General features: G+C 52.3%; 8 protein-coding genes across 8 annotated transcripts; 3 read left to right on the forward strand and 5 right to left on the reverse strand.

The window, feature by feature from the left end:
* Positions 1 to 770: 770 nt before the first annotated feature.
* On the reverse strand, positions 771 to 2364 carry DSM5745_09734 (F-box protein; the record flags this gene model as incomplete). Its single annotated transcript, XM_026751750.1, has 3 exons — positions 771 to 1123; positions 1191 to 1484; positions 1536 to 2364. The coding sequence occupies 3 exons, from the start codon at positions 2362 to 2364 to the stop codon at positions 771 to 773; spliced, it is 1476 nt and encodes a 491-aa protein (XP_026599482.1).
* Positions 2365 to 2797: 433 nt separating this feature from the next.
* Positions 2798 to 10540, reverse strand: DSM5745_09735 (type I polyketide synthase; the record flags this gene model as incomplete). Its single annotated transcript, XM_026751751.1, has 9 exons — positions 2798 to 4226; positions 4271 to 4602; positions 4654 to 4728; positions 4774 to 8132; positions 8179 to 8628; positions 8676 to 9108; positions 9151 to 9263; positions 9311 to 9434; positions 9482 to 10540. 9 exons carry the CDS (start codon positions 10538 to 10540, stop codon positions 2798 to 2800), a joined length of 7374 nt encoding a protein of 2457 aa, XP_026599483.1.
* A 3331-nt stretch (positions 10541 to 13871) lies between these two features.
* DSM5745_09736 (ribonuclease H family protein) lies at positions 13872 to 14357 on the reverse strand (the record flags this gene model as incomplete). The annotated part of the gene is made up of 1 exon (XM_026751752.1): positions 13872 to 14357. The coding sequence occupies one exon, from the start codon at positions 14355 to 14357 to the stop codon at positions 13872 to 13874; it is 486 nt and encodes a 161-aa protein (XP_026599484.1).
* Positions 14358 to 15126: 769 nt separating this feature from the next.
* Positions 15127 to 16782, forward strand: DSM5745_09737 (uncharacterized protein; the record flags this gene model as incomplete). Its single annotated transcript, XM_026751753.1, has 4 exons — positions 15127 to 15234; positions 15316 to 16052; positions 16099 to 16474; positions 16540 to 16782. The coding sequence occupies 4 exons, from the start codon at positions 15127 to 15129 to the stop codon at positions 16780 to 16782; spliced, it is 1464 nt and encodes a 487-aa protein (XP_026599485.1).
* Positions 16783 to 17184: 402 nt separating this feature from the next.
* On the forward strand, positions 17185 to 18013 carry DSM5745_09738 (uncharacterized protein; the record flags this gene model as incomplete). The annotated part of the gene is made up of 3 exons (XM_026751754.1): positions 17185 to 17221; positions 17275 to 17537; positions 17648 to 18013. 3 exons carry the CDS (start codon positions 17185 to 17187, stop codon positions 18011 to 18013), a joined length of 666 nt encoding a protein of 221 aa, XP_026599486.1.
* Positions 18014 to 18670: 657 nt separating this feature from the next.
* On the reverse strand, positions 18671 to 19308 carry DSM5745_09739 (uncharacterized protein; the record flags this gene model as incomplete). Its single annotated transcript, XM_026751755.1, has 2 exons — positions 18671 to 19103; positions 19190 to 19308. 2 exons carry the CDS (start codon positions 19306 to 19308, stop codon positions 18671 to 18673), a joined length of 552 nt encoding a protein of 183 aa, XP_026599487.1.
* A 1130-nt stretch (positions 19309 to 20438) lies between these two features.
* On the reverse strand, positions 20439 to 21731 carry DSM5745_09740 (uncharacterized protein; the record flags this gene model as incomplete). Its single annotated transcript, XM_026751756.1, has 5 exons — positions 20439 to 20442; positions 20502 to 20705; positions 20755 to 20875; positions 20999 to 21217; positions 21332 to 21731. The coding sequence occupies 5 exons, from the start codon at positions 21729 to 21731 to the stop codon at positions 20439 to 20441; spliced, it is 948 nt and encodes a 315-aa protein (XP_026599488.1).
* Positions 21732 to 22258: 527 nt separating this feature from the next.
* Positions 22259 to 25366, forward strand: DSM5745_09741 (uncharacterized protein; the record flags this gene model as incomplete). The annotated part of the gene is made up of 1 exon (XM_026751757.1): positions 22259 to 25366. The coding sequence occupies one exon, from the start codon at positions 22259 to 22261 to the stop codon at positions 25364 to 25366; it is 3108 nt and encodes a 1035-aa protein (XP_026599489.1).
* Positions 25367 to 26326: the final 960 nt, after the last annotated feature.

The following is a 26326-nucleotide window of genomic DNA, read 5'->3' on the forward strand; positions in this document are numbered from 1 at the left end:
CCTCTATACACGCGTGGCATTCCACGCACACCCTGTTGAGAGAGGTACCGACGTAAGGTAGCTCAAACTACCCTTCTGCATGAACGACGCGTCCATTCAGTATGTAGAGAACAGCTAGATGTACATAATGTACATAATTCTCTCGCTGACCAGAGCATCTTCCACCATGGTCGTCTCTACCCCTAGATAGTAATCGAGCCCATCGCGACCCTATATTATCTCCGGAGTACGTAGATAACCCTTCATGCCCCGCGTAGGCTGGGTACCGCTGCAGCTAGATTATCAAGCTCAGGACTGGCTGGGAAACGGGCACCCCTTCGTCGAAAGCGCGGATCAAACTCCAAACTATATACACCGGAATGTCAAAAGCAAGGAAAGTCAATGACAAGTGATAGCTAGACGCGACTAAGCTATATATGACGACGGTGGAGTACGGTATACTGTATATTACTGCGAACCTAGACTTGAACGGCGGCCTGAGTGACGTACCTTAGTTCTTATTTCTTTCATTGCGCCGAAGGCACGAGGTGTCTGGCTGGCAATGATCCTTAGTCTCCTTATTCCGTAGCTTCTGAAATCAGGTGTTGAGAGATAGGTATGCCATGAATTTTCAGTCTACGGCATTGCTGCAAAGTTCCAAGAAACCAGAGCTATATCTGTTGTGGTATGAATACATGAGGTCTACTTAAGTAAACGAATGCGATGATCGGGTCTAGATAAGACATACAGGCTATACAATGAAATGGAAACTCAGCCAGGAAGACATCACATCACGGTCGCGGAGGCCATGGATCATACGCGACTTGAACATCTCTTGTAGGAAACCCCAGGACATGGCTGCTTTGAAAAGCCAATGCCAAAGACGCTCCCCATGCCGCTACCATGGATTCTTGAGCTACCCAATGGTGTTCAATTGGACAACTGCAGGATAGGGTCGCTTTGGCGGTGCCGTCATTCTTTCTCACGACCACGAACTGAGCAATCGGTTTTGGCACCGAAGAGATGGCGTATTTCATGAAGTCAAGTTGCGGCATATGCTTGACTGCGTAGCCGAGGGAAGTAAGCAATTTGTTCAGATGGGAGAAGAAGACTGGACGATAACCCGCAGAGTTGGACAGACCCCCTGCTCGAGATTTCCGGTTAGACTCGTGGATAATAGGAGAAGCGGCCATGGTCCATGAGCTACATACCGCTACCTTCAACAAGGCAATTATCCACGGAGATTATACGCCTCAGGTTCGGCCAGATCGGAGGGGCTCTCTTGACCCTGTGATTATCATCCAGAGGGCACCAGAAGTCCAGAGCCAGAGTCACATTATACAGCTCCAGCGTATAAAGTTGCATACTGAGGTTCAGCATTCGGTAAGAGAAGGGATCTTCATCCGGACCGAATAAATCCAGGACGTGGGGGATGCTGACGCCAACGGCTCGAACGGTTAGGTTCTCAAGGGTGGCGGGTAGACCGTCCAGGCTTTTGGCAAAGACTAGGCTTGTTAGCAATCATATACCACACTTGCCGCGGCTGAAGTGCTCACCATCTCGCCTACTCGGCAAGGAGGCTTGGTGACCTTGACGCCGAAACGCATCTGTGTTGACTCTCAGTGTCGTCAAGCCCTCGCAGTACTGGGCGATATGGAACGGCGTGGCTTCCCAAATGGGCTGGAAGACATCTTCTTCGTCTTTGTAGTCGAATGTTAGGCATTGACAGCATTTAATAGTAGGAAAGGTGATCAGCTTGGGTTCATCAAGCTCATTCAGCCCATCTAGCCCTAAGGGTAGTGGATCGGACCGGGCCAAGGTATAAGATATAACGAAGTCAAGCTGAATCTTGATTGGAGGATTCCATTGTTGGAGCATGTGGAAAACGTGAGCCACGGTATCCCGGAATTCCGCATCGTTTTTATTTTGAACAGGACTCAAGGGCTTGCGTGCTGAATTTTTTCCTCGGGATGGGGTCTGGCTCACTGGTGTGCGTTGCTGCGCAGCTTCGTAATAGACTACCATTCTTCGGACACTGGCGCGGTCCTCTGCACGTTTGCGATCTTCCAGGAAATCCCGCAACGTGGAGATCACGAACGAGCGACGTGGTAGCGGCAGTTGGTCGTATACCGCCGTCGTGATCGTGTGGTAGATCAGGGGCTCGGCCTGGGAATGCCATCTGTGGCATACACGCGCGGCTTCGCAGAGCGAGTCGACATCGTCGCAAAGGTACCGGAAGATATAGTACAGGGTCTCTCGGCTAAGTCTGTTGATAGGGCACTTGGTCGCGGAGAGAAGTTTTGGAGGGTTGAGTCCTGAGCCAGGGATCTCTGGCGGAGGGATGTTGATGCTGTCGATATCCATGCAGTCGGTATCCATGCTCATGGTGTAAGAATGTGGTCGATGGGAAAGAACGGAATCAATAGAAACTGTGCGATCGGTGGGAGCGAATGCAATGGATTAAAAGCGAAGAAATTAAAGGGAAACAGAAGAGCCGTACGTATGAAGTAAAGTGGTACGCATGGAAGGTGCCTCTCAGCAATGAACAGACCTGCACTTGCCTCGCCAACAGCTTTCCTCTGCACCTATCTTCAAAACACACCGAGAACCAACTTCTTGTAGACCGGTCGCAGTTGCGGTGGTCCCTATAAAAGAGCGATAATAGCATTGGGGACGGTCGACTCCGTAGCGGACATGGCCAGATGTAGTTGCAAAATAACAGCGTTTATTGTTGCGCCCTACATAGTATACTTAGACAACCCGGTCCAGTTGCTGACTTACCAGAACGCAACAAAAGGCGATCGAGCATCTCGACAGCCTAAGGTTCGGACGAACCGCCAGCAACGTCAACTGTGCCCTCTGCATTCCCTGATGCGGCCATGGCCATAGACTCCGCGGTCACCCTTCCAAGCTCGCGTAGACTCCCACTCGCCAGAATCTGCACCACATTGATATCAACTCCAACCTTCCGTTTGAGCCAGTCGCGCAATTTGATACCGAGCAGAGAGTCAACACCCAGAGACGTGAGTGGGACATCTATATCCAAGTCGGAGTGATCGCGTAGCATGTAGTTGAATAGAGTCTTGCCGATCTCCTTGCTCAAAAGATCAGTAGATTCCGGTTGCCTAAGGATATCGGGTTGATGCTTGACTTGGTGAAGGAAGTTGTCGAGGATCCGGTCGTCGGCGGTGGTAGGCGTGCTTGAGGACGTGTCCATATTGGCTGATTGGTGCAGGTTATGGTAAACGGCCATGCGCGGATCGCGTCGCCAGGATACAAGGTTGCTCGCCGCGTCCAGTGGAGCCGTGCTGCGCAAACCTATTACAATCTGACTTTGACTGACATATGAGGGCCATGCCGCTTCCTGTTTTGGCTCCGGCGAAAAAGGGAGAGAGCTTTCAATCGCCAGCTGAATCGCATCATGGAGATCCCGTTCATGCAGGGTATGGGTCGACGTAGCAACGAAATGCTCAATGACATGTGCTTGCTCACTGACATACCCCACATCTTCCATAACACCAATATTAATCGCCGAGCAAGGCAAGCCAAGTGAATGGCGGTACTGTACAAATGCATCGAGAAAGGCGTTTCCAGCTGCGTAGTTGGCATGACCGGTTTGCCCGATTAGCCCAGACAGCGAGCTGAATAGAAGGAAGTAGTCGGTCCGTCGACGGTGTTTGAGCAGAGCATTGTGAATGATCCATGTCCCTTGGCATTTTGGTGCGAATGCTGCTTGCCATTGGGTGAAGGACATGGTCGCAAGGAAAGCTTCCTCGAGCGCCATGGATGCTTGCAGTATACCAGCCAAGGGAATGTTGTTGTTTAGTCCTTTGATGAGCGCGTCAACGTCCTCAGCTTTGCTGATATCGCCCGACACAAGGTCCACGCGGCAGCCCTGGGCACGAAGCTCTAGGACAAAATCATCTTCCTCTTTCAGGCCTGCAGAGGGCGAGAAGAAAACGAAATGCCGCGCACCATGAGAAGCCATCCAGGAGCTGACAGAGCGCCCAAGCCCACCTAAACCGCCAATAATAAGGTGTATAGCGTCGCTACGGAAGGACGGCGTTCTGCGGTCCAGTTTCACATGCAGCGAAGACAGGTCCTCAGGCATGATGACGGCGACTCTTTCCATAGTTCCAGCTTCCACGCAACGAAACGCATCTTGCGCTCTGTCAGCTGGGAACTCCTGGACTGGTAGCGGAGTTAGTTCTCCCAAAGCGTAATGGTGCATGCATCGCCGTAGTAGTCTATCTCGTATTAGCAACGGACGATATAAGGAGACATAACTCACCCCTGGATGATCTCTGGTCGGGTTGGAGCCACCTGGGCAACATTAACTGCGGAGAAAGAGCGGTTTCCTTGAAAGGCATCTATGGGTAGCTGTTTGTCGAAGTCACCTTGAGGCAGGTCTACCAGTGTACCGAATTCGGCGACACAGTTCCAGGATGTGTGGAACAATTCGCCTGAGGTATTATTCAGGACGACGTCGACACCACGGCCATTCGTCACGGCTATCAGACCATGGATGAAGGCGTTATCCTTGAAGGAGAATATGTGCTCTTTCATAACGCCCAGCCGGTTCAGATAGCTCACTTCCGCGTCGCTTCCGGCCGTGCAATATGTCTAAATTATCAGTTATTGAACGTCTAAACCTTTGCCCGGAAAGAAACGTACATTAGCTCCGATCATGCGACAGATCTGGATAGCAGCTAGACCGAATGCATTGCAGGCGAATTGAATCAGAACAGACTTTAAAGTTAGTTTACCTGCTTCATCCACAGAGAAGAAACATACCTGTCCATGTTTCAAGCGCGCTACGTCAATCAGCGCGTATAGCGCGGTAGCAAAGGCATAGGGCATCGTGGCTCCCTCAGACCAGCTTAGATCACGAGCCATGCGAGTACAGAGTCTTTCGCTGGTGATGAAACGTGACACGAACGCTCCAGATTCGGGAAACAAAACTATAACTCGGTCGCCGATGCGCAGGTTCTTGACTCCTTGTCCAACTCGGCGGATGGTACCAGCGCATTCAGCACCCAAGGTCGCATCAAGAGCACTGTTGAGAACGAGGAGATCATGGGTATTGATGCCAATAGCACGCGTCTCGACCTCCACCCAATCCTCGACAGATGAGGATGTGTCAACTGACTTGCGTTCCCAAGTGAGCGATTTAATACTTCCGAGCTTTGTGACTCGAAGCACTGCTGTTGCTGCATTCTTGCCTCCGATTGGCGCGTTATCAAGAAGTTCTTCACTAACAACCGCTGGGTAGAGCTTGCCAACCATCAGTATTCCGCGTGCATAAGAATACTCTAGCACTGGATCAAATGATGACTCGGGATCAACATTACGGAGACGTTCAGCCACCTCGACCACAGCCAGGAGTGATTTATCATTGATAGCATCTAACTCCAGAGTAGCAACTGTAAGCCCAAGCTCCCTGCGAGCTGTCCGCAACAGGCCAAGTGTCGCTGCGTAACGTGGATCTGAACAGTTGACTTGAGACGACCTGGTAACCCACAGCATTGGTGTTTTGTTAAGAGACATGAGAAGATCTCGCAATACTAGGTATTTGTTTTCATCCACACCGTGCAGTTGCGGACCATCGAGTTCCAGTAATGATATAACCATTTTGCTTTTAGGTAGTTTGTCTCCCGGATAGCGCGTATCAGTTACAAATCCCTGAGAGTGGAGGCAAGACAGGACATGGTTAAGATGCCGAGAGCCTTCTTCGCAAAGAATGGTGGCACGTCTGTCTGGGTTGGTGGGTACCTCTGGCAATGATGAAATTATATGAGCATTCACCTGGCCATCATGAACCACAGCATCCGCTCCAGACAGCCCAGCGGCACGTAGCTCCGCATCCCATCGCTCCGGCGACACATACGGTTCCCACGGTCGATCATCTCTGCCGAGAAACCAACCAGGAAGCGTGCCCATAATGTAATTGATCCATTTGGTGGTGGGAGCGAGTTCTTGGAGGAAGAGTTTCCCGCCAGGCTTGAGCAAGGCTTTCACATGGCTGAGGGTTTGCTGTAGGTTCGGTGTGGCATGGAGGACATTGGAGGCGATAATAAGGTCATAGGACGCATCGAACCCTTGAGCGGCTGTGTCGACTGTGATGTCTAGTACTCGGTACTCAATGCCACTGTAAGTGCTAAAACGCTGCTGAGCACGTTCAAAGAACCCGGACGAGATGTCAGTATATGTGTATTGGTGATACAGCCGTTCTCCGTGGGGACCGTGCATTGCTGGTAGGATCGTAGCAGTCGCGCCGCCAGTTCCTGCTCCGAGCTCTAGTACGCGCATACAGGGTCGGTTGTGAGCAAGGACGCGGAAGAAATCAGCAAAGTCGCAGAGGCCAAACTCATAGATAGCCGACAGCAAGTCATCCGCCATCAACAAACTTAACGACTCAACCTGGCTCTGGAACAGGGCGATGATCCCTTCGGATATGCGCATAACCGCAGTCGCCACGTGCCGCGCTGGGGTATTGAGCGCCTTTCGATAACGCTCATCCATGTAGCGCCTCCGATCTGGACCAGACATCGACGCAATACCCTGGCACGATGGGACGTGGTCGTAGTTTCCGCATTCAGCGCGCCGTCTTTGTAGGTATAGCCATTGGTGATACTTGGCCAAGTGCGGGAGTGTTTGTATGTTGCGAGCTTGCTGCTCACTTTCAATTATGCAAGCCAGAACTAGCTCCTCAACCAAAGCAAGCCCTTGTGTGGCCGACTCGTCGCAATCAGGTCGGATTAGGTCAGTCATGTTTATCGCATCAATATCCGGCTGCCAAATAAGTCGGGCGCCAGCATGGGGATTCGCGCCACGACTATCGCGATTGTCTGTTAGAGAAAGCCGCGCATTGCGTATGGAAATTGCTAGATTGCCGTTAGAAAAGGCTGAGGCATTACCAAAGCATGTTTTTCCCTGGATGGCTGAGATAATGGATTGGGTAGTGAGCGAACCAGCCGAAGATCGCACGTAGATTTCATCAATGTACGTGGGCGTACCAAGTCGGTCGATATATTGACCTTTTGCCATGGCAACCGTGAATAGCTGGAATATGGAACTAATCACGCAAGGATGGATGGTATAAGTGCTCTCCTGCTTCTCGCGCGTGTCCGCAATCTTGGCCGTCGCTTCTGGAGTTGTCGTGCTAACAGCAATTTGATCCATGACGCTGAAACGAGGCCCATATTTGACTCTTAGCCTCTTCATTGCATGGTTAAGGGCGCCTGGCTTGATCTTCCGATGCCCTGGACGGATTTGCGTGATATCAAGAGGAAAGTGACACCCTCCTCGAGCCTGGCCGGTACAAAGCTTTGTCCACGTGCCCTCGAAGTGGCTTGTGACAGTAAAAGTATACCACCCAGTATCTTGCTCAGGTCGAAACTGCGTCAAGAGCTCAGTAGGGTGCTTATCGTGCAATGTAGAGTCTTCCAGGAACAATATGCGCCGCAAGGAAAAGTCAGGTTGTCCAGTCAGTTGACGGATGGCTTCGCCCGCCATTGAGATATAGCAAGATCTGGGAAAGACAGCTTTTCCGTCTATGATATGGTCCCGCAGCCAGGGAACATTATCTAGGTAAATGAGAGACCGCCAGAGAGGCTCGGTGTCGTTACCGTCGGGGATCTTCGAGCCTAGTATGTCGTGGTGGGGATGCTGACGGAATCGCCAGTTTCGGGAAAGTCGTGACTCGGACCAGAATCGGTCGTCGTAATGCCATTGATACGGCGGCAGACTTGCAAGGGCCCGCCCAGCGCATAGACTGGAGAGGTCAAGTGAGGTGAATTGAAATAGCCGTCCAGCCGTACGTAGGAAAGAAGTTTGTGCATTGCCGCCCCTGACCAGGGTCGGAATATACGGGATTGACGGCGCAATATCACGCAGACGGCCGGAAAGAGCTGAATGCGGTCCAATTTCAAGGAATACCGGGTTGAGTAGCTCGGCAGCGGCAATGCCAATGGCCGCATAGAAAAGAACGGGAGAGACGAGGTTACAACACCAGTATTCAGGGCCAAGCTCTGCTGCATTATCCACACGGGTTCCTGTGACGGAGGAAACGAACACGGCCGAGAGCTTTCTTGCTTCGACTCGCAAGTCTGCGAGCCGCTCCATATAGTTGTCCTTCACCTTGTTCATGTAGCCTGGAAGATGTCAGCTTGGCTATTCATTGTAATGAGAACTTCCTACCGGAATGATAGGCGCAGCCTACAGCCAGGCGCGTGATCGAGACTTCCGGGTATTTGCGTTGCAGTTCAACAGCCACAGCTTCCAACGCAGCTAGGTCCCCACTTATAGTCACGTTTTTAGGGCTATTCTCACATGCGATGGTGACGTTGTTGGCCACAAAAGCCGCGATCTGGTCTCGGCTCAAGCCAATAGCCATCATGCCTCCAGAACCCTCAACCTGATCCGCAATCAGGCCCCGGTGGTAAGATATGGTCATGGCTTCGTCAGCAGTCAACGCACCCGCAGCGTAGGCGGCGGCAACTTCGCCCGCCGAGTGGCCCACCACGGCAGAGGGATGCACATTCAGGGATTGAAGCACGTCCACGAGGGCAATCTGAATGGCAGTGCAACAAGGCTGGGAGAACTTGGCCTGAGACAACCGTGAAGAAGCCTCTGGTCGAAGTAGCTCATCTAAATGCAATTAGCATCAAATCGGCATTTCGTTGAAAGAGACTCACCGCGAAGGGTCCAGGATCTTCCAGGATCAATGGCATCCAACACCTCATCCAAGTGCCGGATCGTATCCTGCGCTATAGCATTAGTGTTGATTAGGACCCTGCCCATTCCCGGATACTGTGCTCCTTGACCGGAAAAGACCCAGATTAGATCCGCCGGTCCAGCTTTCTGGACCGGGGAAATCTCCCAAGACCCGACAGACCCGACAGCAAACGCGCGATTGGGGTATGTCTGGCGGCGGCATGCTAGAGTGTAGCTAGCATCTGCGACGTCAGCGGGGCTTTTAGCCAAATGATCCAGGCTTTGCGCGATGCTGCGCTTCACCGATTCGGAGTGTGTTCCAGAAAAGACCAGCAGCCTGGGGCCGCAATCACTTGCCATGGTATCCGCTGGTACTCCCAGTACAGATCTGGCAGACTCTAGGAGGACCTTGTACTAGATTAGTCATTATTGCATAAGGGTAGATGGTAAACCTACATGCCCATTTGCTCCTCCAATGCCGAAACCGTTGAGGCCAACTCGCTCCGTTTTATTTCTCGGCCATGGTTCGCATTCTACCGGGACACGAAGCCGAGCAGCTTCGAACGGAACTAAACTGTATTAGCCCTCCAAGGTCCAACAGTATGAGGCAGCTTACTCTTAGGGTTAGGTATTGAGAAATTGATGTTTGGAGGGATCGTTTGGTGTTCTAACGCCAACACCATCTTGATCATGCTAGTGAGGGCTGACGCGCCCTCGCTGTGTCCGAGGTTAGGTTTTACCTGAAGTTATTAGCCCAATTCTGACACTTATTGCTTGTTTCTCATACCGATCCTATTAAGATACCTCCAAGCTCTCCGAACACCTTCGCCACGGCCCTGGCTTCCTGGACGTCGCCAACCTTTGTACCAGTCCCGTGACACTCGATCATGGCGGTTTGAGAGAGGTCCGAGATACCAGCCAGATAGTGACAACGTCGAATCAGAAGCTCATGGCTTTCAGGGCTCGGTACAAACAAAGGAGTTCGCGATCCATCTGAATTGATGCAAACTGAGCGGATCACTGAGCGGATTGGATTGCCGTCGCGTAGGGCTTGGGAGAGACGCTTGATGTGGATAGCGTTGACCGCTTCACCACGCCCGTAGCCATCTGCTCTGGCATCAAAGGAACGACATTCTCCAGTTGGTGACAGTACGCCAAGTTCTGACATAGTCGTCGTCATGCGGGGCGAGAGGATAAGATTGCTACCACCGACCACGGCCGAGGAGCAGTCACCTGAATAGAGAGCCTGGCAAGCAGCATGTAAAGCCATCATAGAAGAGGAGCAGGCAGTGCGAATGGTCATGCTCGGTCCAGTGAGGCCAAGCACTTTTGACAACCGATTAGATAGTGAGAAGTCGCTGTAACCAGCGACGAAGTGCATTCCTGGGCTCTGGGGATCTCTAGTCTGAATGTCCATCCAGTCTTCGCCGAGCGCGCCTACATACAAGCCAATGTCTTTGCATTTGTAGTCGGCCGTCCCGCTGCTCTCTAGGCACTCATAGATCACCTCCATCAACAGCCGCTGTTGGGGATCAAGAAGCGGAAGCTCCTTTGCCGGTAGTGACCAAAAAGAGCTATCCAAAGTGGTGAGGTCCACATCTAGGAAGTGCCCATACTCTGTGCAGACATGGCCAGGCTTTCCCTTTGGGCCATGGAAAGCACCCACATTGTAACGGTCTTCAGGGACTCGGCAGCGGCCGCTCCTTTTATTTACTAGGAACTCCCAGAACTGTTGAGGAGTGCGGATGGAGCCTGGCAGACGCATTCCGAGGCCAATGATTGCAATCGGATCATCAACCCAACAGCTCGGCTCAGGCAGACTATCACGAAAGGCGGTTTGGGACATGGTGTTTAGTCGCAGTAACAGAAGATTGTGTAAGTCAGAGACTGAGGTAAGTTAGAGGCGGAAAAGATCCTAATGAGTATTCTGAAAGGTGCGAGGGGACATTCTTAAATGCAACGAAATCCGCACATCTCCCGCCAGCATCCATTTCCAGCCAAGCGAATCTCTGTCCATGCCGTCATGACCTCTCTTGACCTCCGCATACCTCCGTGTGGGGTAAACTGTGCTTACCCCCTTTGATACCTCGTGAAAGCTCAAATGGGGGGTGCTCAGATGGCTGGGTGTCAACGGATAAAACCACAATAATGCCCGTGATTGAGTTGTGACTCGATCGAGAGAGTGCAAAGCCTCGACATCCCCACGAATCATTGCCATGTGATGCACATCGCTGGTGATAAGAAGCACAGGGCTTACCTCTAAGCCTAATATCAGTCTCAAGCAGCCAATAACAAGCAGTCTCCCGCCCAAATAGGAAGAAGAACATATGCTTACCCACCCTTATTCCCTGATGCGTGCCAGGGCCAGTCAGGGCCGGCCATGGTCTGACAATCTAACCAAGACGAAGATCGATGAGCGAGCTATCAGCGATCTTTGGTAGCCTCAAATACATCTCGCACGGGGCCTGTTGTAGATCGTCCGCTAAGGCTATTCGGCAACAGTCAGCGCACGCGTACCCCACGCCGATGATCGACCCTCACATCACGTCTTGTGCGCCTTGCTGGACAGCTAATGGCTAGTGGGCCCAGCTCCACGCCGGCATGAAAGCCTCATAAGCCTAAAGTATCAATGGGAGACGGTGGGTGTGAAACTTGGTTGACCAACGACAGGCCGGTCAGTGCTGCGATCGCCAAGCTACGGAAAAAGCATCCGGCGACTGTGAGCATCGAGCATTGCAAGGCGCAAGGGCACCGCGTCGGCGATGTTTCGGGCCCGGAGAGGGTCTGTGAACATTGGATTGTACCACATAGTTCGATAGTTTTGATAGATGGAACTCAATTGGTTCGTAGTCGCCGTCCGCGAAATGGGAGGCCGTTGATGGAGGGACGGACGATGGATTCCCGACTCCCGAGTCAACGAAGGAAATCGCCCGCCACGTGACATGTGCTACCCATGTTCCGTGCATAAAAAGCAGGCACATCAGAGACCAAAAGTATTTTGCCTAATAAGTAGGCACCTGGATTGCTTGAGCATCTAGAGCTGTACGGCTCAAATGGAGTGTGATCTTGTTGATAACAAGAGTGTTTTTGAGCCAGAATGCTAGGACAACGCGCGGAGTATCTCACAAGCCGTATTAGCAATCGGCTGGTGTCTCCTGCAAAAAGCAATTTATAGCATCTATGATCTGCATACAGTAAGCCTGTTACAGGAGACGATGCTGACATTTTTATGAGCCCTATCCGTTAAGCCGATACGAGTAAATGTGCTCGAGTGGATAGAGCTGGCTTGGTAACCGCGCTCTACAATGTATCTAGGCAGGGAACTCTATCGCCCACACCAGCTGTACCCGATCTTTGCCGAGATAGAGTTCCATGTATGGGTGCACTATATCACATGGGACCTTTCTGCCAGCTACCGACGACCATGTCCAAGTTCTCAGTAGCCAGGCCTGGCAATTCTATCGGATAGTCTCCATGACGGCCTCATAGGTTCATACTCGATCCAGTAGCTCTTGCCGGTTATCTAGATGGATAGATGGAGATGGTTGTCACGCCACGGCAACCGCCCATTTGGAATTGGGCAGAATGCTACTGGTGTCGTTTGACCATAACCGGCCTAAATGAGGGCATGGTCATATGGCCGCTATGAAAAAGAAGACGGCGGCAATGCGGAAAACTGACATGTGAATTTGCGGCGTTACGCTAAATAATCGTTACGCACCATCGGTGTTTGTGGATGCGATTATGGCCGTTTCCGGAGAATAGATAAAGAAGTGGACAGAGAGGAGAGAGAGGCTACATTAGACAGGCTGCGAGTCACGAGCTTGGAGTACGCGTAGCCTACGGGGACGATCTCTGAAAAGGTGAGGGCGGCTCGGGCGGATTGGCTTTCGATTTCGGAAATGGCCATGTCTGACAACGCTGGATTCTATGAAGCAGCGACTAAAAGGAGCCGGGCCCCTGCGCTAGACGCCACGAAGCTTGCCTGCAGGTCTTTTCGCATATGTATTGTCAAGCCATCGCTCGGGAACGTATGTCTCTGCGTTTGGAAAAGCTTCCGTGTCATGATGCGCAACATAAAATAAAATGATATCGAAACTGTGGTGTTTCCCGGGATAAACTCCCCAAGAATAGAGGCTGCTTCTGATGGTGTTTGACGAGGAAGATTGTAGATAAACGGGGGTGTTATGCGAAGGCTCTCGTCAAGGCAGGCCCAAAGGTATGTGAGGATCTGGACTTTGTCATAAGGGGCGACGATATCTAGGCGTTTGCGGTTTGTTCAGGCGCGAAGTCGACGAGGGCGCTGCGACTTGCCGTATACAGCGGAGTCTTCCATACTGTCGACGGCGGGCAGGAATCAGGTATCCCATAACACCAACAAGGCTCATGGTCGGAGCAGTTCAACCCCGGCCGCAGGCCCGAAATTGCTCTTCCGGGCGGGGGTGGATGGAGTGGGGATGGGAATCCAACTACGACATGATTGCGGCGAGCTGATAGGCATTAGCCTGTCCATTGACGGATGATACCTTGTCGTCAACCGAGCTCACAGATTACTGGAAGGGTCTGAAAATTCAAATCGTGACTTCGCGAACTCCGCGGAAATCGTGGTCGTATTTTGGATCTGCTCTATTCCCAGCATAAACAGATCCTCCACCCTGACCTCCCCAGTCCCGCCCAGCAGGACGCCTGAGAACATATACGGGACGAAACCGATTACTCCCCTCATGGGTCAGTTTGGCGTCCATGTTCTCTGCTTCGAGATGCCCTATACCGGCTCTCGCCATTCGGCGGCCGTCCGACATTACCCTGACCCAATGCGCTGACAACCCTTACAGTCCTGACGCTATGAGGCATCCTCATCCAGAGGTATCCTTTCCCATAGCCAATGCGCGGCATGCCATCCTATAGATCCAACTACCATTCGCTCGTCTTGAGCGCCTAATGGTCCCATGTTGATCGATGATGCGTTGTTGCAAACTATCGTGATGTCAATGAGTTTTAGGACATCGGTGAAGGACTGAAATACCCACCCTTTGCAACCAAACCGCCTAACACTTTCGGTACTGTCTGACAGGTCATTGTCCAAGATTGCGCTTCGAAGCGGGTAACGCCACGGCGGTCGAATTCTCGAACGGGGCTTCGTTGATTTCAAACGGTGTCAAAAGTCGCTTTTCCTCTTACTGGCTGTCCATGTTGTCGTTGGCCAATTGATCGGCAACCTTGTTGTCCTCTCTCGGGACCCACTGATAGGTCACGGTTCCCTTTGCTTTCAATCTCTGGTCTAGATCATAAGCGTATTGAATGAGATCGCGGTTGACGACTTCCTGGCCCCTTGAATTCCTCCAACCATTCTTCCTCCATGTATGGATCCACTCGTTCATGCATCCGATCGCGTACTTCGAGTCCGTTTTGATGTTGACTTTGACGTAGGGATAGCTATCGAGAGCCTCGTACTTCTCCAGTGCCTTTGTCAGGGCCAGAATGATAGCAGTCAGCTCGGCCCGCTGGTTGGTGGGGGGAGGACTGCGAGGCAAAGCGACTGAGGAGCGATGCCTCCACGTCTGTTTCTGCTTCTTCCACACGATGGCTGCTGCGCCGATTGCGCCGGGCCTTCCATTGCCTCGACAGCCACCGTCGCAGTAGATTCGCATGACGTAGGGCATGGTGGGTGATGATCGACTTTGCTGGTGGATAATTGATGTCACTGACACGAATTGAGTTGGAAAGGTTGGAAGGGGTAAGTAAACAAGAGGGAAAGTTGGGAATCGCGCCGTTTGTACCTGGAATCACGTGCGGGTGACGCGTTTGGCGCTAGTCCTATTCTGTGCCGATTCCTCTTGGCCGTGGCCGAGCCAACACCGATCAACTCACCGGTCATTCGCATCTAGACAGATTGACAATTCGTCCGCAGTATTGGAGTGTTCTGAGCGACGCATTTCTGGCTTGTGCATGGCCAAGAGGACAAAGCGTTGTAGGGCGCTTTTACTCCATGGCCTGCATGTTTTGGGTGTCTGCCTCGTTCTCCCTTCCCCTTTGAGGACGAGCCAGTATCCCCCAAAGTAATTGCTTTGGACTTTGAATGTTGACTCAACGCAGGACTTGGCGGGGAGCATGCATTGAACCCACGAGCAAGGCAACAAGGGTCGATTATGACATGCTTGCGACGTGATATCCGGAAACATAGGCACAGTTCATCGGATTAGCCGTTTTCTGCTGGCGAGATAAGCATTTGCCACGGTCGATCTACTCGGATAAACCGACCGGAAACTCCACCGGGATTCCCTGCTTGGAAATCCCTAGACTTATTATGGGGGACCCCATAGTTCGATCAACCCCATTCCCCAGACGTGGAGAGGTGGAGACTACGCAGCCATGGGCCCTCTTAAATGCTGACCCCCCAAGTCAACTCTTGTTTTCAAAATTATGACGACCATGGCCGAACCAAAGCCTTCCACGGACTATGTCGAGTCTGTTGCTGAAGAGGCGGCTATACCCCCCGAGTTGAAGGGACGTGAGGATGCCGATCCGAATGATCCGCAGGTGCGTGAGCTATCACCTCGTCGCAGCAGGACGGATACTTTTCAAACTTTGAACTATAGTAGTCAATGCTGACCCCAGCAGAATTGGTCCACTATATCCAGGTTGACAACATACCTTACCATCTGCTTCTACACCTTCCTTGCCAATGTCAACAGCAGCAACTTCACCGTAGCTACAAAGGCTATAGTGCAGGAGTTCGGCGTCTCGCAAACGCAAGCTGGCGAACTGGTGTGCTTCAACGTCTTCCTCTTTGGACTGGGAAATATATTCTGGGTTCCGTTAATGCGAGTGGTGGGAAAGCGACCGGTATACTTGATGTCCATGCTGCTCCTCTCCATGATGAACGTATGGTCGAGTCGTGCCTCAAGCTATGGTGAACTGCTCGCCTCACGCATCCTCTCTGGCTTTGCAGCGGCGGCGGCTGATGCCACCGTCCCAGCGGTAGTGTCGGACATGGTCGCTCCTCAAGACCGAGGCCATTATCTCATGGTCTTCCACCTTGCTCTGACGAGCGGATTGTTCATCGGGCCCTTAATAAATGCCTACCTCGTGCAAGAGGAGAACTGGCGGTGGATGTGCTATTTCCTCGCCATTTCCGTTGGGGTTGTCCTTGTCGTGGCTATCTTTACAGTCCGTGAGACAACGTACCTTAAACATCGACCTCGAGTGAGCAAGAGGACGCCAATGCAGTGGATGTCAGTTACCCTAGGGTATAATCCCGAGGCGTCGTTCATCAGGACGTTTCTCGACATTATCTGGAACGTAGGATATCCCCAACTCTTGTGGGCTGCGTTCGCCATTGGAATATCTGTTGGATGGTGAGTTTTAATCTACTTGTCCGGCAGGCGTTACTAACTCCATCAGGAACATCGTCGTCCAGCTGACGGCCTCGAGAACATTTACCGCATCGCCGTACAACTGGTCCGCCGGAAGCTTGGGCTTGCTCTCGATGTCTGGTTTCATCGGCTCCGTGCTAGCATTCTACCTTGGCGGCCGACTCATCGATATCATCTCGACACGGTACACGAAACGCCGTGGTGGCCAGCGCTTGCCTGAGTATCGCCTCCCGGCTATCGTTATTCCCGGTGTGATCGGGCCAGGCGGACTCTTGATATTCGGCTTGTGTATTTCACATCAGACCCACTGGATCGGACCTGCTGTAGGGTACGCCATGCAGGCTTTCGGCGTGGCGGCAATATCCAACGTCGCCGTCACTTACTGTCTAGATTGTTACAAGCCGGTATGTCATGCATCCCTCACATTCCACCACTTTATTTTTCTCGCTGATGTGTTTGTCATCCAAAGCTCACCGGCGAAGCCCTGGTCATTATCTTCGTCATCCGCAACACAATTGGCATGCTTCTCTCGCTGTACGCCGCAGACTGGATCAGTCGACAAGGTCCGGCTGCAGTATTTGGCGAGATGACTGCCATCCAGGCTGCTAGTATTCTGTTGGCCATTCCTTTATTCTTCTGGGGCGGGCCGCTGCGGGCGTGGACGTCGCAATATGGACCCATGAAGCGCTTCATGACGGTTGATGAGAATTGATGGATGACACCCGATCCCGGTCGATCCGATCTAGTTAGAGATGCTCCCATAGTATCCTAGCTTTTAATTATGAACTGCAATGAGCCCCTATTTGTGACTAGCTTTCATCTAACCCCAGTGTCGGCGCAGCGCGTCTTCGACGTCGCAAGTCTTAGCCTTTTGGAAATATGAGCCCGTGCCAACACCTTGGTCGGGCCAATATTTCCTGATCTGGACTGAACGCGGAATGAGGTGTGACTAGATCTAGGCGCGGCCTGTGCTTCCCCGCAACCTGTTGCTGTACCCCAGAAAACTGAGTTGCCGATCTGGGGCCAAGTGTGCGCATCCATCGCCTCATTCTATGTAGTATGGTTACACCTATACACGAGATCAAGACCCGATGCCCCACGATGCAGATTGACCATGTTCAGATTCAACTCCACATTCAACGATCAGTTCTGTTCTAACGGAACATCGTGACGGCCCTGGAAGAAGACGAGAAAGCGGCTCTAGTGCACCTCGACTATGACCAAGAAACCGACGACTCCATTGAGGACATTGCCACCAGTTGGTTCGTCTGGCTTGTCGCCTTCACGGCTTCCATCGCCGGTGGTCTCTTTGGCTACGATACCGGTATCATCTCTGCTGTGCTGGTCTACCTATACAGCGGCCTCGACGGCCGTCCTACATCCGAGAATGAAAAACAGTTGATAACTAGCCTGTGCTCTGGCGGTGCTTTTGTTGGCGCCATCATTGCCGGACTAACTGCGGATAAGGTAGTCTGATCTACCTTTAGGTCATGGTTCATACTGGTTCATACTGAGTCAATAGTATGGTCGGAAGCCCGCCATCTATGTCGGGTGCGTGCTGTTTACCGTCAGTGCAGTCCTCCAAGGTTCAGTATACTTGGGCAGATGTCAGTAAGACGCTTGGTCGTCGGATTCGGAGTTGGCAGTGCCTCGAGGGCTGTGCCATTATATATAGCAGAAATATCGCCCACAAAGGTCCGCGGGCACCTCATCGGTCTCAACATGTCAAGAGTTCCCCCGACAGCTTGTGTACCATGGCCGGATCCAAGAAGCCGAGGCCGTTATCCGCAAGATCTACAAAGGCGCCTCAGACGCCCAGATTTAGTCCGAAGTCCGCCTTATCGCCTCTGCCTGTGATGAATTTCGAGACCTCAACCAGGACTCGACCCGCCGGGCCAAGATCAAGCTCCTGCACACAAACCCGGCATATTTCCGCGCCCTGATCTGCGTCTGCGGGTTCTCGGTCATCGCGCAAATGCCCGGCTTCAATACCCTCATGTACTACTCCGCCACCTCTTCGACCTCGTCGGCTTCTTCGACCCCGTCACCGTCGGCCTGGTAGTCTTTACGTTCTTGACGATGATGAAGGGGATTACACCATCTGGTGCCTTTGGGTTCTCTGCCGTTGTTTGCGGGGTCGGGTATATTCTTATTTACCTTTTTCATCCGGAGGTCTCGGGGCTTATGCTTAAGGAGATAAAGGAGGTGTTTCGACATGGGTTCGGGGTTGCGTTTGCGAGGGGGATGCGGAGGGAGAGGGAGCTTGCTGCGAGGGTGGGTGTGGAGCGTGTGGAGCTGGGGAAGGAGATTGGGAATTGAGCCTGGAGTTGCTTCGGTCTTTCCGGTTAGGTTGGGGAGTGTTTGATCAGTGTCGGCTTAGTTACCTGGACGCAGCCACTTCAGGACTAGTCCTGACCTCTACATCGAGATATATCTGTCAACGACTCTAGGTCTGGATCCTATGCGTCTCGGCTCCTTTTCGTTCTTCCATCATCCTAGATCACTTGAAAGGGATACTGCATGTAGTCCTGATCATATACACCGATCAAATTTTCCACCATCTATATACAGCTGACCTCCGAAACCATTTTCAACTCCCTCTACAGCAGCACAGCGGCAGCACCAATAGCCATGGCAAGCACACCCGTAATCTTCACACCCACCATGCCCGCTCCACCGTCTTCATCGGTCTCTTCAGCGCCAGCTTCCTCAGTCGGAGTCGCCGTGGAGTTACCGCTATCGCTGCTCGCGCTCTCCGTCTCCGCCGGGCCATCACAGTGCCAATGGTCTTCGTGCGGCTCACAGCCAACGGACTCAGTTGGGCTTGGCGGAAGTGTAGCAGACTCAGAGGTTGAGGCGTCGGCAGTCGTGCTGGCGTCTGTCTCGGTCTCGGTCGTTGTGGCGGAGGCATCGCAGTGCCAGTGGTCGCCGTGGGGTTCGCAGCCGATGGACTCGGTTGGGCTGGGGGCGAGCGTTTCGGAGGTGGAGTCTTCGGAGACGGCTTCTGTGGATGTTGCGGGTGCGTCGCAGTGCCTATGGGCTTGTTAGATGGGTTGGAATGGTTTGGTTTGGGAGGGAGCTTGGCATGACGTGACGAAGGAGGACGGGGAAGGGCGTACCAGTGGTCACCGTGCGGCTCACAGCCAACAGATTCAGTAGGAGAAGGGCCCGGTGTCTCGGTCTCTTGGGCCACGGCGCAGGCCGTCAGGGCTAGGAAGGCGAGGATCCAAGGCTTCATGGTGTATGTTGCGGATGGAGGGGAAGATGATGTAGGTTTGGTAGTGTGGGATGAGATCGAGGGATGGATAGAGCAGATGCAGGACAGCGCAGGTACGCTTTATAACCGGCCGTGGCCCGTCCAGCCCACGCTACCAACAGGCTCAGTCTCTGCTGCAGTCTCGGCGGAGGCCTTGGCGTCCCCAGGGTCCTCAATGCAACTTCCACTGTTTGACATTCTCCCAACTTTCTCATCTCTTCAGCTCGCCATCACAGTGCTTTCCTTTATCGTCAACCAGCCCCAGCATTGCGAAACAAGACGGCGTTCGACCAGGCATTGATTAGTCTTTCGATTTGTCCTACCTCGAAGCTCATCCAAATGTGAAGTCCGCCAAGCCCAGTGTTTTCCGCCAAGGGTGCTTGAGTACCCCGGGGACTGCCCAGACAAACCAACCCACTTCGTGCTTTCTGGGCTGGACGGCTTGAGAGTGTTTCGCTGAATCGAAGGGTCTTGGACCCTTGTTCATCACGAATCAGTGTTCTCGATTCCAACGTTGCCGATGCAGGAGCCGCTACCATGTGCTGCTGCAACCCTACGCCTCGCTAGCGGTATTGCGGATGCGTGGGATGACAGGGCATGATGCTTGACGGGCCAGTCTCAAGCGGATTGAGCCGACAAAGCCGGTCTGGATAAATGAGTTCTCGGGGTTTTGGTTCGGATTCACGACTCGTGTAATTTGAGGACATGGGTATCAGCAAGTTGCTTCGACTCATCCGAATGACCTTTCGTCAACAGAGATACGCAATGGGTAGAGTAGTGTGGGATGAGTCTGCAAGGTATCAACGAAATGACCGACGGCGGCCTTCTCTCGTAAGGCCACAGGTAACCGCCAAATCTCGGTCATCGCGCCTTCCTCGAAAGCATTATCTCTCACCCAGTATCCTGTCCGGCAGGACACCGAAGCCACCCTGAGTACTTCATTTGTCATTCTGAATTAGACCATGAACTTTCTCTTTGCCTGTCCAGGATTGGTTATTCTTCGAAGGCGATAATGAGCAATGCTGTTCGCGTGGGCGGATATCAGAGTACAGAAGCTGATTGCACATCATCTTGACCCCGTAGGGAAAGGCTTGTGGTGGCAAAGTACACAGCTAGCTTCATGATACGAAGTTTTGGGCCCGTCTCCGCACTTGCAGCAAATCCACATCACTGACTTCGACTCTCTAGCGGGTTGTATCAAGGTGCACTCAGAACACAAATGGGCGTTGTCCGATATTCCAGCCGTGGCGAGAACCTCCTTGCGGCGAGCAGGCTCAATCTCTCTGCCCTTGGTCAAAACGTTATCGGATATTGTCAACTCTCTGTGATGGGGTTTCTCCTCCTTTTCAGATGGGTCGGTACTCGGTTCACCTCTCACACTGCAAGACCGGGTCAGTCCACTGAACTATTTTAGCTGGGGGAACGTACTAAGTGAGCGCTTCTGGGAAGAGATCGAGCTGTACCACTGGAATAACCGACAATAGCTCTTTCGCATACGCACTCGCCACTGCTGCCGCATAGGGCTGCCAGTGCTTGATCTTATGAGAATCTGCATAATCGCAAATGCCTCAAATAACCAAGCACGGGAAGTTGTCCATGAGTCCAGCTGCCTCCATTTCAAAGCACAGGACGCCGCTATCCAAGTCTTGCGATATTCGGTCCCGCATCATACCATCCTTCACGACCTGATTTCCAGAGGCAATCAGCCCATAGTGGATGTTAGGAACGTCCAAAGTACGCCGTCTGCGAGGGATTTTGCGATCTGGATTACATTGAAGACAAGTTTTGTCCTGGGAGACAGGATGTCGATAGCTGGGGTCAAATAGAATGTCAAACTCCGACCCTGGACGGGATAGCCTCTTCGTGGCGGGACACTGGGTCATCATCTGAGCTAGCTATTCCGAGTTTCGACTCCCGCTAATGATGTGATCTGCTTTGAGTCTTGAAATTCAGGCCAGAAGAATGGATGGCGGTTTATTCAACGCCCCTGTGCGTTGAAAAAGACCCGTGGCAACCGTTTTGCCATAGTCATACTGCACAACTCCACCGTATGTGCTCGTCGGTTTACTGACCACCACATCCCCCAGTCTACTATCAGTATCCCCATTGGGAACCCCGCCGCCGATGCCTACGAGGAGACTGAAGCGGATCGCGGAAAACGTGTTGAGCATCTGGACGGCAACGATAGAAGCGGATGTGGTGCCATACACACCAGACGGAAGGCAGGAAATCACAACATTATGCCCATGAAGCTCCCCGAGGGTGTACAGATTATGGTCGTTCCCTGGCTGAGGCAGTGGAGGATGCAACCTGTCTAGCATCGCTTTTGAGGCCGCGGTCTCTATCGGAAGAGCGCACAGCCAGCCCACTGTGTAATCTCTGTGAGACCTTCTGAATGCAGCCATTTTTTTTGGACGGTTTGGCTTTGTCTTCCTGCTGCGTACAGTATCATGAGTTCCGACAAGATCATCAGCAGAAGACACCGCCCCAATACCCACACTAGTGCAAGGCTGCTCCTGTCCTGTACATCTGGTTTCTAATTGGCTTCTTAAAGCTTGCCATGCATTCAGCGTTGCCACCTATTGGTCCACGTGTTGCGTCTGCGCCCGCCCGGGCATCTTTCGCTCGAAAAGCAAGTCATATTCTGAGAATAAGAACGTTTGCGCAAAACTGACCAGGTCTCGTCGGCGCTTCACAGGGGCCTAGAGCTTGATGTTGTCAAAGCCGAAAACGATCGACTTCGAAGTCAAGAGGGAGCGAGGTCAAGAGCATTTATCTCCTTGTTGCAGGAGAAGCCTGTGGCAGTGCACGCCGACCCCGGTCCAGCAGAACGTCACAGCTTAGGCTTGGGGTGGCTATGAGCAGCATCACCAGATATTCATATATGATAATGCCCGGTGAATGAACAGGAAGACGAACGACCAAGGCCGAGATGGCTTCCATACAGCGAATTGCGGCCAACGCCGTCTCACTCAACCCCGAGGTCAATTTCTCGATTTTCCATGCGAATATCGACTTTTCTCTGCGCAAGTGCGAAGCTCCTGCTGAGTTGCTCCCACTCGGCCAAACACTCTCTAGGCAGCGTCGGGAACTGGCCGAAGAGGGCTCTCTTCATATCCTGGCCCGTCGTCTCGGGTTTCTTTTCGAAGACATTCTCCCCAAAGTGCCTTCCCTTCTTAAGGCTTATGGCACTCGTGCCAGCGAGATTGCTAGCGAGTCTGGCGAAGGCAAGTCACCATCCAAGAGTATCAGCGATGGGATCTTTGGTCCTCATATAGGCATCGACAGTACCAGCATCTGGGCAGGTGCTACGAGCGGCAGGCCCGCACTCCTGATGCATCTTTTAGCGTGTATGCTGGCGCGTATTTTTTCGCCACAAGAAGCAACCGCGATCTGGGCCGAGGTCGTTGACCTGCGACGTCAAGCAGTCAAAAAGCAAGCTGCGGACGGCGATGGGACCAGCAATGTTTTAGCCCAGCTAGCAGCTCAATATGACACGGATTGGTCGAGCCTACAAGGTTGGGATGCGAGCGCTCGTTCCTGGCTGCAGATCGCCGACAGCAGTTCGTTCAGAGGGAAACAAAAGCAGATCGAGTTGATTGCGAACAACCTGTCGGTCTCGATCCAGACTCAGATCACACCAAATGGAATAGGACTACCGGCATCTGGCAAGACCATCGTGGCGGACAGTGTCATTCACAATTTTTGCACAGCATTGTCAGCTCTGGATAATCTGATCTCCGGGAAGCCACAGCGCATTCTTGACGGCGGAGTCCTTCTCGGCCTTACTTCGTGGCATTTGTATCCTGATCTGGTGCTTCTCGGACCGATGACTATAGAGCGTCAACAAACTGATCCTCTCGTGGCCCAAGGTGGCATTGCAACCCTCTCCATCGCATATCAGGAAGACCCCCATGGCAATCAGGACGGGGTCTACTGGTCGCTACCCCTGTCCAGTCTCCGTTATTATGGGAAGGTCGATTGCAAGAGGTCTTCCCTACACGACTCTAAGATATCAATTCCCGAATTCCAGGCCCTCATACTAGGTGCTACGCTAGACTCTTTGGATAATCTTTCGGCAGCGGTCGACATCATCCAATCCTTGTGGGTTTCCAATCGTACGGCGTACCGAGATGCCTTGCAACATATACGAAACAACCCAATTCCTCCCCAAGCAACCTACCCACAGTCGAACAATAGACCCAAAGCGTTGCAATACGACCTTGAGAACTCCCGAATCACGGAACTCACTAAGCGACAGTTGGTGGATGTGGTACATGATCTTCACATATTGTCCCCATTGATGGGGGGTGTTGAGCTTTTTCTGTCCAGCAATGAAGAAGACAAGAGAGTCGCATTGCAACTCATAAGATACGGAGCGAACTGCGCTACTAGCTGGATCGGAAACGTCTCGAATAATGATCATCATCCGTTCTTCGGTGTCACTGATCTCTCCTTCCTCCTTCAGGCGATTCATCGACCATCGGAACGGGTCCGGGTTCTCCAGGAGATCTATCAGTCGCAGTGCGGCGAGCCAGATGCATGCATAATCCGCTTCAAGAAAGAAGACGATACATGGGACTATGCATCTTTGCTGCAAGCCGTGGCACCCCACAGTCGCAAAAGAAGTAGGAGTCATTTTGAATCAGATTCAGACAACACCCTAACGCCAGGTACCCCGATGAATGAAGAATGGGTTTTTCTCTCTTCGACAACAGGCCTACCTAGCTTCAACTCCGACTCGATGCCAGATTATAACTGCGACCTATCGCCAGAGGATACATATCGCGATGATCATATCTTCACGAGTTTTCTGAATTACGACCAGGGGGCTTCCACCACAATTGTCTGGGACTTTGTGCTCGGGATACATAACCTGGCTGCTGTGTACATACGACGCGGCAGGTCCAAGAAGGAGAGCGCCCCGCGTCCAGTTGTACCGTTAGCTACAGTGCAGCGGCTCGTGAAGAATGGGAGTCTTGACCTTCAGATTGCAATGGCTCGCATCCAGCAGTACTTTGCGCGTCAGCGACCAGACCACCATTTCTCTCTCCTGACCCTGGGCCGCATTACAGATCATTATAAGCACGACTTCCCCCACTTAAAGCTCTCAATGGGAGTAATCAAAGAGTGCCTGGCAAACTGGACATGGGCGAGAAGCGTGGTGAAAGACCTGGAAACCCAGCATCTGGAAGCTGCTTCGCTCGCGTGCAACGGAATTATCACTGAGTCCATTTACCCGCGACCGTTGACTCGGCAGCAAGCTTTTGCTTCCATTCTACAATTTGAGTCAGGCTCGCTTTCAGTAAATGTAGACGAGATGGAGAAGGTGATGGCGATTTCCAGTGGAAACTCTCTCTTTATTGCGCAAAGTGTCCTGAACGATCCTATTCCGCCGGCAAACATGACATCAGGTGCTGTCGTACACGCTATCGGTAATGTCGGAAAACCAGGGATTGCTCTCCTAGTCGCGCCCGAGCAGCCGGAAATCAGGGAGCACGACGTCGAGAAGTGGCACGTCGTCAACCACAACCCGTTTGATGGAAGTCCATCGGGCGGATCATTCGAGGCGTCGTCGCTTCACATGTCTTTTACCGGGTGGGAAGGACCACTAAGGGTTCGAGGACCCTCCGCGTTCCGGGGCATGGAGGCATATAATCTCGAAACACGGATCTCCATGTACGATCAGGCAGAATGGGTTGCGGACCTGGACATCCTTGAAGCGCTTGACTCTTCGCCTGATATTAGGTCCTGCGGACTACACAAGAAGCAGTGCGGCCATGACCCGTCAATTAGCGCGACCGGGATGGAGTTTGTGTCCATTGATTGCTGGGAAGAGTTGCTAAGCCCGGCCGATAGGCCTATGGTGTTGCGCTCTGGGTCGTCGTGGATGGCGCGTTTGACGGGCGTTAGTATTGCGTCCTCGAAAGGCTTCAGGTGTTTTCTTTTGCCTGTGCATAAGGATATTTGTTGGACTTGCGTTGTAGACGACGCTGGACTCCGGAATGTTGCTGACAGGAAGATTCTGTTTGTATACTGAGGGATATGTCCATGGCCTCATTTCTTTTTATTGATGAGAGATTGAACGATTCGAGCTTGAAAAAGCCAGAGCTGATACAGATATCATCAGCGGCTAAAAGTGAAGTAGTCGTTTACAAATCGGTCACCCTGACAGATTATTCCAGTAACGTACGCACATAGTATGCTGATGTACGTTTTCAATCACGAAACGGCGCTCACAACGGCCACAACGCCCCTAATCGCCAGTTCAGTATTCCTGGCCACTGTATTCTCACTCCATAATCCTCACAGCCAGCCACCCAGCTCCATCCTCACCCTCCATCCCTAGGATCATGGTATCATTCCTACCAGGCAGTGGAAGCTCGTCTATCAAACCGTGAGGCTTCGGGCCCAGAGCTGGGTAGAGGGCATGATAAGCGTTCTTTATATCAGACTTGGATTGACTCCTAGTAGGATCAGTGTCTATTACCGGTAAAGTCACAGGAACTGTAAGTCTTCCGCATATGTCAGGGACTTGACTTTCAGTGTCTATTTGCTTCAGGGCCTGGTCTTTTCTTTATTCCAAGGGCAAAAGTCCGGTTGCAGATTCATTCAAGTGACTCGAGGTAAACCGAACTATGGCCGGGTCTGGGGTCTCTTGCTCCAGCAACTGACGGGAACTGGTTCCAGGGCCAGGGCCCAGGGTATATGGTCTCCTACCTCCGCACACCGACCGTATGTGCTATTCTGCTTACGCTCAGCAAGCTTAGAACTGAGCCTGCGCAGTCGCCAGAGATATGTCTTTACTTCGGAGTGTAAAGCTCACGAGACATGGGGGCTTTTTGGATTAGCAATCCCATTGTACATTTATGAGGCGCTTTCTCTTATACATGATACTATCATGTTGGAAAACCCGACTAGGAAAGGAAAAGAAAACTTTCTTACATAAAGCTGTGGCGCGAGCTGCTACCTAATTGTTGTTATCAGCGAACGCCGAAAT

The sequence above is a fragment of the Aspergillus mulundensis genome (genome assembly GCF_003369625.1).
Source record: "Aspergillus mulundensis strain DSM 5745 chromosome Unknown scaffold_13, whole genome shotgun sequence".
NCBI lineage: Eukaryota > Fungi > Ascomycota > Eurotiomycetes > Eurotiales > Aspergillaceae > Aspergillus > Aspergillus mulundensis.